We start from the raw sequence: 21,202 nt of genomic DNA on the forward strand, positions 1-21,202 counted from the left end.
GTCGAATGTGGCGGAACTCAATCCTGTTGCAACCACATCGTCAAACTATCGTGCAAGGGTACATCCTCCAGCAACAGTGGGAGTTCCTGACCCAGAAAGTGCAGGCAGCGTGGGCCTGTCCAATAGCCCTCAAAGGAGAAAGGTCCAGTCAGGGAATCCCCCGAGATTCCACATCGTACTTGATGGGCCGCCTGTCGCACCCAGTAAGGATTGTCCACACTCCGATAGTGCATGTTATGGCGATTGACGTTCGCATCATTGAGGAAGTGCGATTCGTTCGAGAACAAGATATATGATACGAATGCTGCATCTTTGCCCAGCCTGCCCGATAGCCACCGACAAAACTGCATTCAAGCTTCAAAATCCCGCCCGTGGAGTTCATGAAGTATCTCATGTTGGTATGGATGAAATGTGTGTTCATGCAGTAATCGTTAACGGACGGCTGGCTGGTGTTCACCTGTCGTGCAACCGCCCTTGTACTGATGTGTGGATTATTACAAGCTGCCTGCAGAACGGCCTCTTCTGTTTCACCGGATGCAACGGGTCTATCGCGCACTGGTGGCTCCTTGGAAATCACGCCTCTTGTACTTAGGCGTCTTTCAACACATGCGGAATGTCCTAGCAGCCGGGTGTCGCATGACGGGGTACCGTTCCTGGTACAGACGTAGTGCCTCGCACGCGTTTTGTCTTCCTTACCCATAAATTAGAAGCATGTTAAGGTATTTCTCTTTGTAAAACATGCCAAATGACAGCAGAGATTACATTCAGGCCCTAACCAGCGGAGTATGCGCAGGGTACAAGGTAAGTAACAGCGTCGTTCTACTGTTTGAATGTGGCAAACGTGGGCCTGTGTGTACGTATACAAACATCACACCGACGCAAAAATATTTAAACGCTGCAGGATTCGAACCGCCGATGGCACATTCCGTCGGTTGTTAGGCTAACGCCTAACCAAATCCGCTACGCTACACAGCTAAGAACATGTACTGTACCGTTCCAAGGCATCAGTACATGAACCAGTTACCATTGTCCATAAATATGACGTTAGAATGGAGCACCATCGGTGAGCCTCGAACTCAGCCCGCTTTGTCGAAGCCTCACCCTCCCCTACTAGAATAATTCGCTAGCCGAGTCGATATCGCATTTTCGGGTCTGTGGAATGTCCGATGGGGCGGTAAGTTCTTTAGTAATAGTCTCTATAGTAGGGGGAAAAGTTAATTATGAGAGGAATACCATTTCATACTAATGAGAAGAGGGACAATATCTCGTATAACAAATTTTTACTTATACTAGTGAAATACATTATTTACATGGTTATGCCATACAAACACCTTACATACAGTAATTTGGGTGATCTTGACGTTTAAATGTTCGGTAGTCTTTTTCTACACTTCATTATACGTTTAAATATTCAAACTTAAGAAGGCGTTCCCTCTTGGGTTATTTACACTATCTCAGATTTAGAGGGGCGCTTCCTCTCGAATTATATCACTCTACACTTACATTAAATCACACACAGATTTAATCAGTATGGACACACCCCGCTGTAAATCTGTTTACCTGCCGAAAATTTATATATTCCAATTGTATCAAATTATGATATAAGTCTGCTAGAATCAGATGAACTGAAATAGGCAATTTACACTCCCAATCCTTTGAAGGTCGCGTTACAACACTTCCTTAAGTTAAACGTTGCCAAATATGCAGTATAATAAACACGCTCATTTCATTAGGATTTTTATCAATACATATATCAGGACATTATTTACACAACGTTGCTACCTATAGACAAGCACGTAGCGACTTCAATATCAGACATCATAAACAAAGAAATGGACAAGAATATATACATTTCACACACACACAATGAGTCACAGATGGTACAAGCCACCCGCTGTTGGTAACAGTGAACATAAACCTTCATTGTCACTGTCTTCTGGAACGAACCCAAGATCTTCTGAGACGGGGTATATCTAACCTGGAAATCCCTGTACGCTAGAAGTAATTAATAAAAGAAATTGGAGGGATCCTTCCTTTAATGCTCATTTGGGATCTCTGCGACCTTGGCTCTATTTAAATTAACACACGTAATCTCTGTGCCGAAAGGAAAGAAACTCGCCACTTGTATCTGTTCTATTTCACTGAAGAAAACGCCTTCACTCCCCCGTTTAAAGGGGCTCATAAAACTCCAGCTGTTAGCTGTCCGTGACACACTTTCAAGGGGCGGCCTGCCAAGCACTTCCCAGACAGTTATTTCACGGCAAATAATCTATTCACTTCTTTCAATACTGCCCACAATGGCATCAAACCAAATCCCGGCTTTATATTCAGCCGTACTCGGCACATTCATATCGCGATATCCATATCGCGTATCTTAATAACAGATTCCACGGGAACTTCACATTTTCATTTCACAATATATATTATGGCTACAGCCTGTCCAGCCATCTCGTTTCCTCTCGGTACATTGACCACGATGCAGATTTAATGATGATCTCCTGCCACCAGGGTCCAAATTAACTTGCGCATTCGCGAACTAATTAATTAACGATGTAAGATACCCACTGTCCCGATGCCTTGTCCCAGTTGCCTTAGTTACTAATTAGGAGGGATCTCTACCAGGTGAAGCGCACCAAAAAAAATGAATTACTGAAAAATCTTGATGACTCGTATATGCTATGGAAAGATGATAACTGGAGTCACTTTTACAGAATATTTAAGCCCTCTCTACTTGACAACGCTTCACACTTAATTAAACCAAGGTCCTTATAATTACGTCATGCATTATCGAACCCTTATACAAGGATGGAAGTAAAATATAGTCGTCCCAAAACCATGATGAAAGTATTCTATAAAAGACCCAAATAAAAATGAAATTATTATTATCCCTCTGAAATGGCGTGCTTGCAGTCTACGTTACATCTAAGTGAAAAATCTACATATTTACAATGGGACACGACCTTCAAAGATATAAATACTTGGAAATGTACTCAGCCTCCTGGATACCACGTTCACAGCTTTACAGGGAGGCAACCATGGTTTACTCGGCTTCCATCACGTCATCAGCGATGCGAAGACCCATGATGACTTCCTGGCAGGTCACACACATGACAGCGACGTTCCAGACGTTCTCTGCTACCAGGTGAAATGTCGGCAAACAGCTAGATGACTCGTTCACTCCGGTGCACAGGCAAAACTCTGGCATTCAGCTGGATGTCGACGTTCTCATAGACATGAAAATGAGGGGAAGTTATCTCATGTGAATGCGTTAGTTTATTACACATCACAATTTGAATATATGGTTGGATATACTCATTAGCACGAGCATTCCAACACGATGTCGGTAATGTCCCAGAAACCCGACATTAATCCCTTCTCATTTATCTAATCTTCTTGTAGGCAGCTATTATAGGCCCAGAAATTTCACTAGTTTCCCTAGAAACGACAGTGGTTAGGCCACTAATGTATTAGCATTCTCGTATTTCATGATACTAGTTCAGGCCTGTTCTATTGCACTTAGCCGTAAGTCGAGCTCTCAACTGCACTACGGATCACTTTGACGTGGCACTGTCCTCAATTGGTCGACAGTGAGCCGTTCACTGACTTTCTTGGTAATTCACATTTATATCGAGGACGCTCGTTCCACACACTTCGCTAAGTACGTCCCTATATATGTTAACTGAGCCGTATTAACTTAGACACATAGGAGGCTCGATGTACGACCTCTTCTACACACGGACATCGGTTATTGCGGTTTCATACCGTTCCTATTTCATTAATTAGCGGCACACTATACACGCTAACATCTCACTCAGAGGGTGATTATTTCCACACATATTCACAGACTTTACTAAATCACTGCATTACACTGCTCAAGTTACAAGATTATTTCTTCACAAACGACTCACACACAAACCACGACGAAATACTACCGTACTGGCGTTGCACTGAAATGCACTGGATAGTGTCTCCCTCTCAGCTCTTGAATATATAGGCGAGCTACGTTAGAGACCCGAATGCTGAGGATGGGGGGAAAATGCAACCCTTTCTCACACGTTGGTCCGTTAATACGCAACGTATAGTGACGAACAGGATATCAAATTGTAGCTCTTGCATTCTCATTTCCACTGAGTGAATGTTTTTGAAATAGCTTCGTAGATTCTCAAGCAATCTCAAAAGCGTCCTTTTGTCTCTGGCGGTGAATGATGACGAGCACAGGGGATTCCTTGTGTTCGCTGGCACAGTTAGGGTCCAACATCTGTTAGTCATTAAGACGCGCCCTTGTTTACAGCGTAGTTACCGCTCTGTCAGTTAAGTAGGGCACTTCTTGGTCTCATAATTATGCGTAAAATTCCCTGATTCAAATGAATGTTTGCGCTTAATTATCCATTGGGTATTCTGCGATTTATAAAAATTAACAGAAATAAAACAGCTGAATGCGATAAGTTGGCAGTGGTAAATGAGCGAGGAAAACAGGGTATAATGTTAGTTTTCACGTTGGATATACTCTCTGGGCTCAGCTAGTGACCTAGATTCTTTGTCACGTGATAACGCGTCTCTTTTCATCTCGTTCGCGGTTGGAGTGAGAAAACTTCGAGTACAAGCGCTCTTGCTCCGCCTTGCTGCTAATTACCAGCAACTAGAGCTGGGTCGCGCTACTCTGGATACTGCAAATCGAGTCCTGGTGCGGGTGGAAAAATTCTAACTTCGGCAGTTTTTTCCCAGAATGACGCGGAAAACGGCATACCTCATCTCCTGGATATCATGACATACCATAGGTGACGTTGTGAACGGTCACATCACATAGTACGACGAGAGAAGAGTACATACCCTATCCGGTTCGGTTTTTAAGACATTACTGTAATTACTGCACTGTTTTCAAGTTTTATGCACTGATTCTCCTCTTCTTTACACCCGGTCACGAAGCACGACACATTAACATAGTTACATGGTGAAAGGATGTCTTTCTTTCTTAATCTGCTTACCCTCCAGGGTTGGTTTTTCTCTCTGACTCAGCGAGGGATCCCACCCCTATCGCCTCAAGGGCAGTGTCCTGGAGCGTAAGACATTGAGTCTGGGATACAGCTGGGGAGGGTGACCAGTACCTCACCCAGGCGGCCTCACCTGCTATGCTGAACAGGGGCTTAGGTGGGGGATGGGAAGATTGGAAGGGATAGACAAGGAAGAGGGAAGGAAGCGGCCTTGGCCTTAAGTTAGGTAGCATCCCGTAATTTGCCTGGAGGAGAAGTGGGAAACCACGGGAAACCACTTCGAGGATGACTGAGGTGGGAATCGAACTCACCTCAACTCAGTTGACCTCCCGAGACTGAGTGGACCCCGTTCCAGCCCTCGTACCACTTTTCAAATTTCGTGGCAGAGCCGGGAATCGAACCCGGCCTCCGGGGGTAGCAGCTAATCGCACTAACCACTACACCACACAGGCGGACTCAAAGGATGTCACTACAGGATTTCAAGGTGTCATGTTTTTAGAGCGGACGATATAACCTGTCAGTAGTGTTCAGAATCGTGTGCAAATTGTGCTTACTGGGCATTAGTACCATACAATACGCCTGCAGGGGAATAACCACATTATAATCATGGCACACGTTAGTTGGGTTGCATAAAACAACATTGGAAGGGGCGCCTGAATCAGACGATATGTATGTATGTACATATGTATGTATGTATGTATGTATGTATGTATGTATGTATGTACAGTCCTCGGCCCGAAGACTGGTTGGATCCTCAACGTTCCATCATTAGCTGTCATAGAAGGTATCACTGACGAAGCGTACTAGGGAATGACGAGGGAGGTAGTTTCCCGTTGCATTCCTCACTGACCCAGATGTTGCTATTACATATCAGTCTGCCAAGCCCACTGAAATGCATGCACCAAACGACCCTATGAGCAATATGTTCACACCACTCACAGCACGGACTGGCTGCAATAAGGAATGGTATTACTAGCATCGCTCATACCTCAGTTACTTTCATATTGTCAAAGCCAAGGATAAGACTGAGACAGATCAAAGAAAATAACAAAATTGTTCCAGCCCATGCCAGAAGTAAAAAGTGTACTGTGAACACTAGGTCTCGCCAGTAAGGCATATCTTATTATTTAATTAATTAATAAATTAATATTGTAGTTAATGTATCATGTTAACTAATGGACCCCCGCTATTCCACACCACTCGTTATAAATTGGTCAGATAACTAGTCTTGATATGCCTGTCGTAATCATATTCTTTTGCCCGCACTTTCCAATAGTTTTATGAATATTTTACACCGCTACATAGTAACTGATTCACTGGCAATGTAGTTTATAAACTTTTTTCCACACAATGTTCATTCTTGGCCACCGAGCTCGATAGGTGCAGTCGCTTAAGTGCGGCCAGTATCCAGTAATCGGGAGATAGTGAGTTCGAGCCCCACTGTCGGCAGCCCTGAAGATGGTTTTCCGTGGTTTCCCATTTTCACACCAGGCAAATGCCGGGGCTGTACCTTAATTAAGGCCACGGCCGCTTCCTTCCACTTCCTAGTCCTTTCCTATCCCATCGTCGCCATAAGACCTGTCTGTGTCGGTGCGACGTAAAGCAAATAGCATTCTTGGCCAAAGAGAGGGCGTAACCCTCTGGGTGGCCCGCCCCACCCCTTCAGGGTTTGTAATGAAAACCTTAGTCAGTCCGTCAGTCAGTCAGTCAGTCAGTCAATATTCACTTTGCTTCGACCATTCGGGCGTATCTGGATCGTAACATTTTCAAACGATCTTGCCCGAGATAGTGCAATATACAATTGGCCATGACTGAATACGGGTTCAGGTAAGTAGACATCCATTGTTTCAAGTGGTGGTGGTGATTATTGTTTTAAGAGGAAGTACAACTAGGCAACCATCCTCCATTGTTCAAGACTTCGTCCCTGAGCTTTATTAATGGCCATACAGAAGACAAGTCGACTTGATACCTTCCCGTCTGGGCGTACACCGACTGTTTTCTCTTCTGCATCATATACATAATTAGTGACGTTCTGCTATCTGTTGATTATATTTAGAACTGGAGAAGGTCAGAGAATCAAAGAGTATCTAACAAAGAATAGTATTCTTCCATGGTCAGAGAAAGTGTATGTACTCTCTGCCTTCACAGGTAGTAATCAAACATGGTTGCGTGCAGTCACATTACTCAGGATGAAAATCACATATATCAGAATATTAATGAAAGTGTTAGTCGCTTAGCAACCCACTAGGTACAGAATGTATTGCGGGCTAGGGTAAGCCTTCGCCTGCAATTATGAGAGTGGTCGTTTAGTGATTTGATTTCACGATCACTGAAAGTTGACTGATCTTACAGACCTATCAATGTCTGATGATTCACTGGCTGGTAATTCAGGAAAGAATTAAAAATGAAGCAGATCGGTCCAGTAGAACGGCCGTACGGACTGAACAAAGCTGTTTTCACTAAGATTATAAGATATAAGGTATGTACACTCAACCGCACAAAAATTGTCCGCTAAACAAATATTTAATTTTGTACATTCTCGAAACGTGAGGATATTCGTGAATTGTGGACAGCCGGTAGTGGAGAAGATGACACTTGGAATATTACATTACAAAACTATCGAATAAAATATGGCACAACATTTCACGAAGTTTGAGGATATTCGACAAAGTTTAAGGAAGAAACGCTTGAGATAGAGTTGCCACACCTAAGCCTGGATATAAGATGGGAGGGTAGAAAATGTACTTGTTAGTGGCCCTCTCTCGTAAACCTGCCTTCGTTGATACAATCTTCTATGAAACTCAATCCTTCTGCACACAGGCCGTACCTCAAACACACACACAGTTATTTTGATCCGTACTATACTCGTATTTATTGATTTAATTAAAAGATAGGGATGTTTCCAATCGGGCCAATCTAATTGCCTCCCTTGTACGTTCTATTATTGTGTCATTCGTTCAGTGTGGAGTAATCTGATTACTGGCATAAAGGCAATATCTCACGTCTTACTACAGTACTGCCTACAGCAAACCCCAGGAGGAAATACTTTCAGAATACAAGTCAAAATACATTTCCCGTTTTAAGGTGGAGTATTCCGATACACGTGTGGCTCAGTTGCAGATGAGCGTTCAAAAGAAAAAAATAAAGGTTGTAGTTTAACGTATCTCTCGATTTAGTGATTATAGAGTAACGAACCCTACAGTGCTATGTGAAGTCGGAAGCACCACAGGGACGTGACTTTTCCTTTTTTTAAATGATAATAATAATAATAATAATAATAATAATAATAATAATAATAATAATAATAATAACAAGCTCTAAAAGCTCAAGGAAATTGGCAACCATTAAGTATGACAAGAAGACATGTAAAAAATCTCCTGTCTCGCTTTCGCAGATGATCTCGCGGTTCTTGCAACAAGCGAACAACAGGCAATCAGCCAAATCGAAACTCTCAAGAAATGCTCAGAAAAATTCGGCCTACAAATCTCCTTCTCAAAAACCAAGGTCATGTGCAACCACTGCAGCCTCCAGAATTTGAATACGAAATTTGGCACAATCGAAAAAGTAACTGAGTTCCGATATCTCGGAGAAATTATAGTACCAACAGGAAAAGAACAGAAGGCCCTCGAAGTCCGCATCCAGAAAATGAAGAGAGCCCTAGGCCGAACGCAAAACATTTACAACAAAAAATGCCTTTCAATCTTCACCAAAATTCGACATTACAACACTGTGATCAAACCTGAAATACTATACGCAAGTGAAACACTATCTCCACAGGAAAACAGTACTCGAAGACATCCTGAAAGAGGAACGTAAAATCATCAGAAAAATTCTCGGCCCAAAACTGACTGACGAAGGATATAGACTGCAATCTCGTACAAAAACCGAGGAGCTCTCAAACCTTGCGGCCGACATCAGAAAAAGACGCCTGAAATTTTACGGACACATCAAACGCCTTCCAGAAAACAGACTGACAAGAATCTTACTTGAGGCAACAGAAAACATCAAAACAAATAGGTGGACAATGGAAATCCGCCAAGACCTGGAAAAATCAGGAATCAAAGTGGCCGACATCGCTAACCGAACCTGCTACAGAACGAAAATCAACAAGTGGGAAGTAGAGTCAGAGAGAAACCACAAGAAGAAGACAGGAGCTAAGTGGACAGAAGAACGAAGAACCACGATGAGAGAAAGACTGAAAGCTGCCTGGCAAAGAAGGAAATGCACAACTTCTAAGTGAGCTTTGCGTGATCAGTTTTCTGGTCTTTTTAGCATCTAATAATAATAATAATAATAATAATAATAATAATAATAATAATAATAATAAAATAATAATAATAATAATATGGCCTTAGACATTTTAATTCGACGCCATCTGTCTGCCTGCTCGTCAATTTCAACGTTTCGGTTTACTCTCGGCCTACTAGATGGCAGAGTAAAGAAAAACACCCGGGCGAGTTGGCCGTGCGGTTAGTCGCATGCAGCTTTGAGCTTGCATCCAGGAGATTGTGGGTTCGAACCCCACTTTCGGCAGCCCGGAAGATGGTTTTACGTAGTTTCCCATTTTCACACCAGGCAAATATTGGAGATGAACCTTAATTAAGGTCACGGCTGCTTCCTTCCCACTCCTAGGCTTACCCTGTCTCATTGCCGCCGTAAATCCTACCTGTGTCGGTGTGACGTAAAGCAAACCAAAAAAATTAACCGAAACTCTTTTGGGTGTCTATGGCTGAGTTTTGTCAGTTGAACACCAAATTTCAAAAATCACACCATGCATATGCTGGGATTCAGAGCGCGGGCGTCTTGATGGGAACCAGTGCAATACCCACTCTGTTATCATGGGTATTCCAGCAGCACAGATATATCGGTCCATTATGATACACAGGGAACGCATTATTCTCAATGTCTGCATAAACAGCACAAGTACGTACAATTTACGAAGTAATTTTTGAGAGTGGCACACAGATTTGAAAACCGACAATGTGAAAGAAAATTTCAGTGACTCGAACACAATTTTTCAACAGGTCATCCAACTCCCTAAACTTCTGACGTGTGAGCGCGCTTACTGTTAGAGGAACAACATAGAGCATGTAACTGAGCAGTCGAAGGGGAACACTAGAAAGGGGTGAGGACAGGTAAGGCCTAACTCTCTACGGAAGGCTGGAAACAGTATTTGAATCCGCAAATAGAGAAAACGTCAGTGAGTGCACCCAGGTAATAAAGGATCTTTATTTCAAATTCGATTTAAAATTTGAAAGTTAGAAATTATGCAACCTGATTTTCAAATATCGGCCTCGCCCTATTTAGTTGCTGCAGACGACATTGACTCTGACCTTCAACTGGAGGTAATCTATTTGTAGTGTAACATGGATTGTCTTTATAAGAACAAGACGAATATATAAGACTATTTTCCTGTCTAGGTAGGTTTGCTGCAGAAATTATGAACATGTCTGGTTCAACATTTGTTTGCGAACAACTATTTTCAATGTTGAAGAAATGAAAACCAGATCGGAGAAGCCAGGTGTATAATTGGATGTGTACTTTAAGACAGCGTTTCTCTTCGTATTGAAAACTGATACTGGAAAGAACGACTTCGAAATTCATGGAGAACAGCTACGGAAATGCTAAATTAATGCTTTACTGAACATTTTCTTTGATATTAACGAGTAACTTCATTTATATTATTTTTGGATGATTTGGACGATTTGTCACTTTTGTTTACTTACAGAATGTAATGTCTGTTACAAGTCACACTTGCCACACAGTATAAGCTTTACGTTTTTCAGTCTGTCGAAGCACGAAGCACATTCCTGTGAAAGAACACATTAATAACAGAATGACATGTTTCGTTCTACGAGAACATCCTCAGTTTCTGTTAAATAAATGTTAAGCATGCATATATTGAACACATGACCTTTGAGTCATAAGGAGCCAGAGTCCTAAATTCATTACATGGGGCACCATATAAATTACAAGTCATGAGGAGCCCTAGCTGCATTTTTATTTCCGATCACAGACGGCACATGGAGAACAGGTGGGGTGATTCTCATTCTCACGCTACAGAAATTACGTCATCCACATGCGTAGAATGTGCAGGGATACGAAGTTATTTGGCGGAACTATTTTTAAGTCCATTTTAAGAAGAATTGGCGACGAAACCGCCGTGGCAAACGTCAGTAAATCGTATGTGAAACAGTTTGGTTGATAGTGGTAAAGACTTTACACCGCTAAATAGCTCTAGAAGGACAATTGTCGAAAGGACGCGCCTGTTTGTTTAAACTCTGTTTCATCGACCAAAATATAGTGCCTAGCTTATGAGTTAATTTAATGACTCGAATTTGTTAAGAGAAATCCTTAATGCTTATCATCACCACCGCTACTAAACTAAACAGTTATATGTAAGTTCAGAATTGGCCATAATTACATTTCCTGCGAGGTGAAAACAGTGTCAATAAACTTTTGGCGGTAAATGAGGATGGCATGGTAGTGGGAGAAAATCGTATAAAAATACGCCGCGCTATTTGCAATCCCCACATTGTGTCCAGTGAAACTGAGGCGTCACCACGTCATTCAGACTAACATTGTAAACTTGTTGAGTGATAAGTCTCCAAAAGGGAAGGTAGTTTTGGCCAAAGGTGGCTATATAACGTCATTTCCAAATGGAGATAGATTAGAAGGCATATCAACGGTATTCCGAAATGTTGAACCGTCATATAGATTTTCGTCCAGGCAACAGACGGTCATTATAATGCCGAAATCCTGCAGTTGAATTCGAAAATATCATTGTTTTACTTTATTGCGTGTGCGGATCAGTGATTTGACGAACGGGTTCGGTTCGCGAGGAAGAAAACCTGTGAAGGGCATTTATTTCATTTCGTTATATTCAGATGAATGAGATAAATTAAAATAAACATTTTTACCCAGGATAGGAATCCTAATGAAAGGAAAAATATATTTTGTAAAGCCACTAACTGTAGAGATGGCTAGATAAGGAATTGAGAGAGGCTTGTGAACCTGTAATGGTGCAAGGACACGTACGACTTCCAGGTATGTAAACTACCTTTTGTAAAGTGCATTTGTTTATTTCATTGTCACCATTTTATTTGTGTATCTGTGACGCACATTGGTCACCCTTTTATTTCGTTAAAATATCAGAGAAATACGACGAAATGTCATTTTATGTTTCTTGGATAATCGGTAGAGCCGCGAAAATAGCGTGTGAAATGTTGTACAGTAGTAGATCTGATGGTTGTAAAACGAATATTATGTCTAGAGCGAAGTATCATTCCCGTGCGTTTATTTCCTATATTTGTAGTTTGCCCAAGCTAAAATATTAATTTATCACGAAATTCTGTTCAGTGTAAAGATTAAATTACTGTAAGTATAATCCGTGGATTACTATTTAGAGCGGTTGCGTAGTAATGATGGGATGCCAGCTGTTGCGCAAAGCACACAGACATATGTTAGGAGCTATAAAATTTGTCAAGGGAAGGTACGAGGCGGAACTGGTGTGTGATTTGTGGAAGGGGTGTGTTATTCCAAAGATTTGTCAAAATCTGTGTAGAATTGATGAGAGGGAGAGAACGGAACAAATTTGAAAGCCCAGTTGTGAGTTTCGGTTTTGAAATAATTTTGCTGTTTAATTCAGATGTGCGAGGAGAGATGGTTAGTTTGTCACAGATTGTTTTATGTAACAACATAGTGGATCACGTAAGAGATATTCCATATTATTGTCGCGTACAGAATTTCTGGTAGCAAGTGGTTCAAGTCTTGCAGAGTGAGGTGGAAATGTGGTTCAGGTTGTTGAAATCCTGTAGTGCTGAAGAGGTTTTGTGCCGGGATTTTTCATTGTAGGGAACCCGATGATTTATTTTTGCAATTTAATGATATGGGAATAGGGTCATTCCATAGTTAGGATCCCATGTGAAACCGTAGAACCGTGAAGGATAGGAACATTTCAAGTGACGTTTTAAATTAAATCTTTTCGTATATTCTGTGTTGATTAAGTATTGTGTTTCACGCGAGTTGTCAACGAGGTAACTTCATTTTTGATACGGTGGGAGATAACGTGTTTGCTTTCAATGGGTCCACGAGAGGGGTCTTCTTTCCAGGTAATAAGCCACCTGTTCTCGGCCAGTGAGGCCGTTTATTGTCAAAAGTATTTGTAACTTAGATTTGCCATTTATAATAAATGTTTGGAATTAGATGTCATTACTTAAGAAGATAATTGTTTAGTAGAGAACTGTCCGGCTCCATGGCTAAATGGTTAGCGTGCTGGCCTTTGGTCACAGGGGTCCCGGGTTCGATTCCTGGCAGGGTCGGGAATTTTAACCGTCATTGGTTAGTTTAGGTGGCACTGAGGATGGGTGTATGTGTTGTTTTCATCATCATTTCATCCTCATCACGACGCGCAGGTCGCCTACGCACTTCAAATCAAAAAACCTGCACCTGGCGAGCCGAACATGTCTTCGGACACTCCCGGCACTAAAAGCCATACACCATTTCAGTAGATAACTTGAGATTCATTATCAGTATGACGGAAATGATGCGAGGTTGAGTTATGTTGTGAGTAAGCATTTTCAGGGGTGTCCAAATTTGAGAATCCGTAGTGATATTGCTTCGTGTTGTTGAAAGTTGTCCTATGTCATGTGGTTATTTTGATTTGAAAGTCGCGATAGCTTATCAATCCATAGAGTTCGTGATGAATGATAGTGTTGTTGTTGGTTTCCAGGCCACAATTGTAGGTTCATGTGGTATGAGGTCATGCTTGTGGAGCGCATGGGGTGCAGTAGTCCATCCAGCCTAGAGTTGGGTGAAGTGCATTACGATACTTTGGTCTCATCGGCCTGCAATCATATCGAAGGAGGTGCCAGAATTAGTCCAAGGTATAATCGTAGGCGTTATAAGCGATTTTGCATGGGTTGTTTTATTTTGCGTTGTGTGTAAATGTATGCAGATTATAGGGTTCAAAGTTAGGATTATCCAAGCTAGTGTCTTAATAATTATTAGTGTTATAAGGTAAACTTGTTGAGTGACATGATGAAATAAATAAATGGTACCGGTAATTATGACAATGTATTTCGATTCCAGCTCAGAAAAAAAGAGAACTATGAACATGACCAGATAAATAAAATTAAATATTTCTTCAAAGGAATGTTTCTGGTAAACATGTCCAAGTGATAGCGTAAATTTAATTGAAACAGTTAGGGTGTTTAAGGAAACCATTTCCTCCGGAATAGATGAATTTGTTGTTAATTAGGATTATGAGATTACTTCATTTATTAATTTGTTAACTTCAGTAGAACCGTATTTTCAGAATTAGCTTAAGAACCAAGTGACTAACTTGAAAATGTATTCTGAAAATCTTAATTTTTATTTGTTGGGAAATTTCAACTAATTAACATAACGATAAAGGGGTCATGTCCGATGGCAAGGGACTTGAGTGCCACAAGTGTTGTGAGAGTTTGTTGTTATTATTTTGATTTGTTGAGAATCAGGTGTCCTGGGATTTATTAATGTGGAAAACTTGGACATCAACTACTTTAATTGTTTTCAGCCTTCAGCTTAGAAGTTTGGATGGTCATGCGATCATCAACCTCAGTGACTTAGATTAGGGCCATCTGCCAGAATAGCATCATTTTTTGTGCGGTCATCATCCACAATGACTTAACGTAAATCACAAAGTTAGATGTCGGCCCACGACATAGTCGCAGGTCACATTGATTCAATTAAGGGTCTATGCCGTACAACCACTGTATGGCACACACTGATTGGACTGCCTTAATTATACCAAGAGTTCAGAGCTCAGGATACGGGGGCTGGATCACCACTAATCATTATGGTGGTACATTCAATCTCATATGGAAACCGATCTTAGGGATCTCCAGAATTTATTTCATTCTTAAATTAAGACTGTGGTTTCTAGTATGGATGCTCCTCAGGCAATTGAGTTAAGGTCTCCAAAGTCAGCGTCTCTCATCATCGTTGTTATTATTCGTTTCTTTTTTAACGAACAGGATTTAGTTCGTCGATTAGATATTGTGAAATGTCACAAGTTTCTTCGATTTTGTTTCCAATGGTAAATTATCTTACACTTTCAAATAAAATCCTCTCATTGTAGAGATTACTTTAAAATTACTGAAACCCGCCTCTCACCTAAGCAAGTGACGAATAACCCATCAAAGACGCAAGAGAAAGATCTCATGCCGATTTGCTGATAGATAAGGAAGGTAAGTATCCTTCGCAGGGCCTTAAAGGGTTCAATATACAGTAACTTATGTATGCGTAAATTTTTTAATGATGGAAGTTGTCTGATATTATGAACAAGTGTGAAAAATTACATGAATTTTGACGTCTGTTATTTATACTTTAATATATTTGGAAAATTTTTCTGTACTTAAAAAAACTCTGGTTCAACACGTCTATTAACTGGAGTGTCCCGCATGGACATTCAGTGTCGTTGGGCTCGCCATTTATCAGGAAAAATAGCGAAAATATTCCTCAGTAACAACCGAAAGGTTTCTTATTAAGCAGGTATGAAGTCACAAATCCCTGTGGATCTGATATTGGAAACAGACTAAGAATAAGAATAAGAAGGGTAATTGCATTACTCGGGGTTCTATAGAGACCTTCGAGTTCAATTCGAGGTGCTCACACGTTGCTAAAAATAGGAACAACATTGCAGTGTTTGACGATCCACTGAAATCTGTCAATCTAAGAAATAAGTGGCTTGACTTCTTCAGTGAACATTTTCATAATTTTATCCTAAATTGTGTGATTTGAGGTGATAATAATAATAATAATAATAATAATAATAATAATAATAATAATAATAATAATAATAATAATAATAATAATAATGTTATTTGTTTTACGTCCCACGAACTACTTTTACGGTCTTCGGAGACGCAGAGGTGCCGGACTTTAGTCCCGCAGGAGTTCTTTAACGTGCCAGTAAATCTACCAACACGAGGCTGTCGTATTTGAGCACCACCGGACTGAGCCAAGATCGAACCTGCCAAGTTGGGGTTAGAAGGCCAGCGCCTTAACCGTCTGAGCCACTCAGCCCGACTGATTTGAGGTGAAAAATTATGTCATTATTTGTTATTTTTTAATTCTTCAAAATGCATTCTATGCCGTGAAGTTTGTCAAAAATCAATATAGAAGCTGCCTCACATATTGTTCACTTGTAAATCGTTTCCTGCTCGCAATAATAGAAACAGTTGCATTCCAGCCCGTAAAATTGCTGGATATCGTCCTTTTCTGTCCGACTGAATATGTGCGTACGGAATTACTACCCGATTCAGTGTGGTCCTCGGCGTACTTCAGATGTTATCATTCTTTCTTATTCAGGGCTACAATTCTATTCTTTACTCCCAGTGGCCTTATATCCTGGATCATTCCATCTTTCTCATCACAGTCTAGATCGCTCTATTTATCTTGTCCGTTTAGCCCACTATTAAACACTTTCTTGTCAGGTTCCATGGCTAAATGGTTAGCCTGCTGGCCTTTGGTCACAGAGGTCCCGGGTTCGATTCACGGCTGAGTGGGGAATTTTAACCAACATAGGTTAAATTCGCTTGCACGGGGGCTGCGTGTATGTGTCTTCTTCATCATCACTTCATCGTCATCACGACGGGTGCCAAATCAAAAAAGACCTCTATCTGGCGAGCTGAACATGTCTTCGGACACTCACGGCACTAAAAGCCATACGCCATTTCATTTTTCAACACTTTCTTATCAGCTCTATTTTATACATTCTTATGAAATATCCTTCCCAACCGAATTTGCTAATCTTTACCGTTTAACTACTTCTGACCGATAAAATGGGTTCTACAATTTATGACTATATCTACCCACCCCTACCCCCACCCCCATAGACCATTTTCGTTGACTACTTCAGATATAATTCCTTGATATCGTCCTTTCGAATGGACATACTGCTCTCTTATTTGATTGCGTTCAAACCCGAGTATCAGCAGCATATCTCAGCACTGTTCTCACAAGATCTTTATATACCATCGGTTTACTTTTCTCCGAGATAAAATGAGCTGAGTTGTTTTCGGAACCCATGAAAAAATTTTATTTGCAAACATAATACAGGGTATTGCAGAAAATTGCCGGCCAGTTTATTCGAATAGGAAACACAAATGGCAGCATATAGGGCATAGCCGCTGGGACAAAACCTCTATTATTTTACCATTATATTTAGTGCGACTACTTATCCGACTCATTGGTTGAATGGTCAGCGTTGTGGCCTTCGTTCAGAGGATTCCATGTTCGATTCCCGGCGGGATCGGGGATTTTAATCGCGTCTGATTAATTATTCTGGCCCAGGGACTGGGTGTTTGTGTTTGTACCAACACTTCATATTCAGACAACACACTACACTAGCAACCACCACAGAAACACGCAATAGTAATTACATCCCTCTATATAAGGTTGGCGTCAGGAAGGGCATTCGGTCGTAAAATATGACCAAATTCACATGTGCGACACAGCACCTGCGACCCCACAGATGTGAGAAAAGAAGAGGAAGAAGATTTAGTAAGACTACTTGCTATCATTTCAGTTATTTCTTATCATGGACTTAAACCATACGACTAATTTAACTCCAAAGGAAAAAAAAGAACTGAAAAGTAAAGATGGAAATTAGAAGGTGCCCAGTTTGTGGAGAAATATCAGAACAAAATACGATGACAGCCACCGAAAAGAGAAATAATAAAAGTAGAGGAAGAGTGGAAAATGTTCAAAGGTGCATTTGAGAGATAAGCTAAAGTACTATGTGGAGTAACAGGATCGACCGAGAAGAAAAAACACTTTGGTGGAAGGACAGAGTCAAAACAGTCATTCAAGAGAGAAACCAAGCAAAACGGGTTCTAAGTAAAAAAATAGTTATCCAAGACCAAGTAAGCCACGAAGTAAATAGACTACATCAACTTAATAGAACAAAGAAACTCACATCTGAGAGGGTGGTGAGACGAACGAAAGAGAAAAAAATGGAATGAGTTCGTGGAAATAGACAGCAAAGGAAATAGGAAATTATTGTATAGGTTAGTGAAGAACAGGAGTGAGCAAAGGCAGTAGAATGGGACAATGGAACCTTAGTGCGAGAAAAGGATGAAATCAGATGTGAATTTAAAACTTGTTCGATAAGCTCTTGAATAGAGTGACAAGCGCTACATCAGACAGTGGGGTGCCATGTACAGTAGTAGTAACGAGCCAAGTAGCAGCATAGAACCACCAATTACATGATTGGAAACCGTAAAGTATGAGGAAAGGGAAAGCGGTTGGAGTGGACAAGATGAATGCAGATTTGATACAAGCAGCAGGAACTCTCAGTCCAGTGGTTATGTGGACTCCTTAACCCAGTATGGAAGAAAAATATTATCCCAGAAGACTGGAGGGAAGGAGTAATCGCACCCCTTTTCAAGAAAGTGAGTAGACGGAAACGTGCCAACTACCGTGGCATTACGCTGAAATTTCGGGGGAAGGGGGAATAATAGAGAGTAGACTAAGAGGCATTGTGGAAACTTAACTGGAAGAGGAACAACATGGTTTTAGGCCTGGAAGAACAACGACAGGCCGTGTCTATGCTGTCATGATGATCGTCGAGAAGGGTTGGGAAAAAAGGAAACCAATATTTCTGCTAATCCTAGATATATGAAAGGCTTACGATGGGATACCAAGGGAGCGTGTCTGAAAATGCCTACAACAGCTGAAGTTTCGTGGCAGCCTTTTATAGAAGTGAGGATGCTGTATTGAAAAACGAGAAACCCTATGCAAGTGGGCTGTAGACTGATCAAATGGTTTAAAACACAGACACACCGGGCGAGTTGGCCGAGCGGTTATGGGCGCGCAGCTGTGATCTTTCATCCAGGAGATATTGGATTAGAACCCCACTGTCGGCAGCCGCGAAGAGGGTTTTCCGTTGTTTTCCGTTAACGACGATGTTATGATGAATGCATACATATATCTACGTGATTATGTCCCAATTTTAGGCGTTTCGTGATAGATTTGCCTTATTAGCCTAGTAGAGACGTTTAGAGAAAATTCCCGTCGGGGGTAAAAGCGAAGTCTCCCTCGTACTAGGGCGTCTTACAAAAGTAATGTAACGAAGATGTATACATACCAAGAATATTCAGGGATGATACAAATAGTTGGACAAAACCTACCTGCTGCACGAACACTGTACCAACATCGGTTTCTAGGACATCGCTTACCTTCGCGTCATACCTTGCGGCGTCCTATTGTGTGACTAGAGACGCACTAAGCTCTAAATCTATAAGTTAGCACGTAATGGATATCAAGATAGTTTCTTCACAATCTGTATCGACAGCGTAGTTTCGGACTTTGCATATCTTACTCTTGTGTCGTGTAATTTTAATTTCATTGTAACAGAAACGTTTTTAAATAAAATATATGTTCTTATCAGGTTAATATGCGATACATGCCTCATCGCATGGCCAGAATATTGAACTTGGGTTTTTTACCGGGCGAGTTGGCCGTGCGGTTAGGGGTGCGCAGCTGTGAGCTTACATCCGGGAGATAGTAGGTTCGAACCCCCACTGTCGGTAAGCACTGAAGATGGTTTTCCGTGGTTTCCCATTTTCACACGAGGCAAATGCTGGACCTGTACCTTAATTAAGGCCACGGCCGATCCCTTCCCATTCCTAGGCCTTTCCTATCCCATCGTCGCCATAAAACGTATCTGTGTCGGTGTGACGTAAATCAAACAGAAGAAAAACAACTTGTTCTTGACATTCAACGGACCACTACGGGCATGCTCCGTCTTTGGTCTTTGTTCCGGGTTGGCTCGACATTACAGTACAGTCGCGATTCAAAGAGTTCATAGGTCGTTAATAATCTTGCGGTTTTTTTTTTTTTGTTTTTTTTTTTTTTTGCTTTACGTCGCACCGATATAGATAGGTCTTATGGCGACGATGGAACAGAGAAGGGCTAGGAGTGGGAAGGAAGCGGCCGTGGCCTTAAGGTACAGCCCAGCATTTGCCTGGTGTAAAAATGGGAAACCACGGAAAACCATTTTCAGAGCTGCCGACAGTGGGCTTCGAACCTACTATCTCCCGAATACTGGATACTGGCCGCACTTAAGCGACTGCAGCTATCGAGCTCGGTTTGCTAGATTTTTGGTTGATGGATTTATCAGTCATTCAGTCAGCCAGTCAGTCAGTCATAAGTACCTACCCAATTTATTTCAGTCGCTTCGCGTAGCTCCCGCAGTGAGGCATGCCGAGTTAAATTTAATACAATCAATACACTTGCTAATTCATCGGCGGAGGAATAATAAGCTTACCAAGTTGCTTCGACAAGTCCGTTATTTGAAAATCCTATTAGATGTAGAATTTACATTAAGTATTATTTTATTGAAGTTCATAAAAGAATACTCTGAAAGGTTTCATTATTCATGGCAGGAGTTGTGGTTTGATTGTGATTTATGCCATCACAGATTTATTTGCTATTTTGCTTTACGTCTCTCCGACACAGATAGGTCTTATGGCGACGATGGGACGGGAAAGGCCTAGGAATGGGAAGGAAGCGGCCGTGGCCCTAATTAAGGTACAGCCCCAGCATTTGCCTGGCGTAAAAATGGGAAAACACGGAAAGCCATCTTCAGAGCTGCCGACAGTGGGGTTCAAACCCACTATCTCCCGGATGCGAGCTCACAGCTGCGTGCTTCTAACCGCACGGCCAACTCGTCCGGTCTGAAATTTATTATCAGGAACATACATGATCATAAGACCTGTACATATTTGTGAAGTTGTCGTACGACATCTATTTTATTGTAGCATCTGAAATTGTTTGTGTAACTGTAAAAATATGGACCTTATTTTACTGTCACGAAAGCATCCTAAACTTGCCGTAATCCGGAATTGGGCAACGCAGAATTGTATTCTTGTTCCTGACTTGAGGCATCGTTGTGTTTTCATTGCCAGGGAAGACTGGGTGTTCAAAATATTTCCTAGCCTCGTTACTCACAGTTTGAATTAGAAACAAATTCGAATAGTTCTGTAAGTCTTGTACGCACAATTTACTCATTACAGTCAATAATGGAAGCACAATATACATTATATTATCACTGAAAAGGGAGCATACAAAAATGAAAAGGAAATGGCGTATGGCCTATAGTGCCGGGAGTCTCCGAGGACATGTTCGGCTCGCCAAATGCAGGTCTTTTGCTTTGACTCCCGTAG

The 21,202-nt window shown here is 41.4% G+C and overlaps 1 protein-coding gene across 1 annotated transcript in view; it reads left to right on the forward strand.

The window, feature by feature from the left end:
* The first annotated feature begins 738 nt into the window (after window positions 1-738).
* Pdfr (Pigment-dispersing factor receptor) overlaps window positions 739-21,202 on the forward strand; it is a 373,916-nt gene continuing 353,452 nt past the window's right edge. The window contains exon 1 of the mRNA XM_068228235.1: window positions 739-801. Coding sequence (XP_068084336.1) covers window positions 739-801 — 63 coding nt within the window. The remainder of the gene's footprint in view (window positions 802-21,202) is intronic.

Source organism: Anabrus simplex, chromosome 6 (assembly GCF_040414725.1).
Source record: "Anabrus simplex isolate iqAnaSimp1 chromosome 6, ASM4041472v1, whole genome shotgun sequence".
Classification (NCBI taxonomy): domain Eukaryota; kingdom Metazoa; phylum Arthropoda; class Insecta; order Orthoptera; family Tettigoniidae; genus Anabrus; species Anabrus simplex.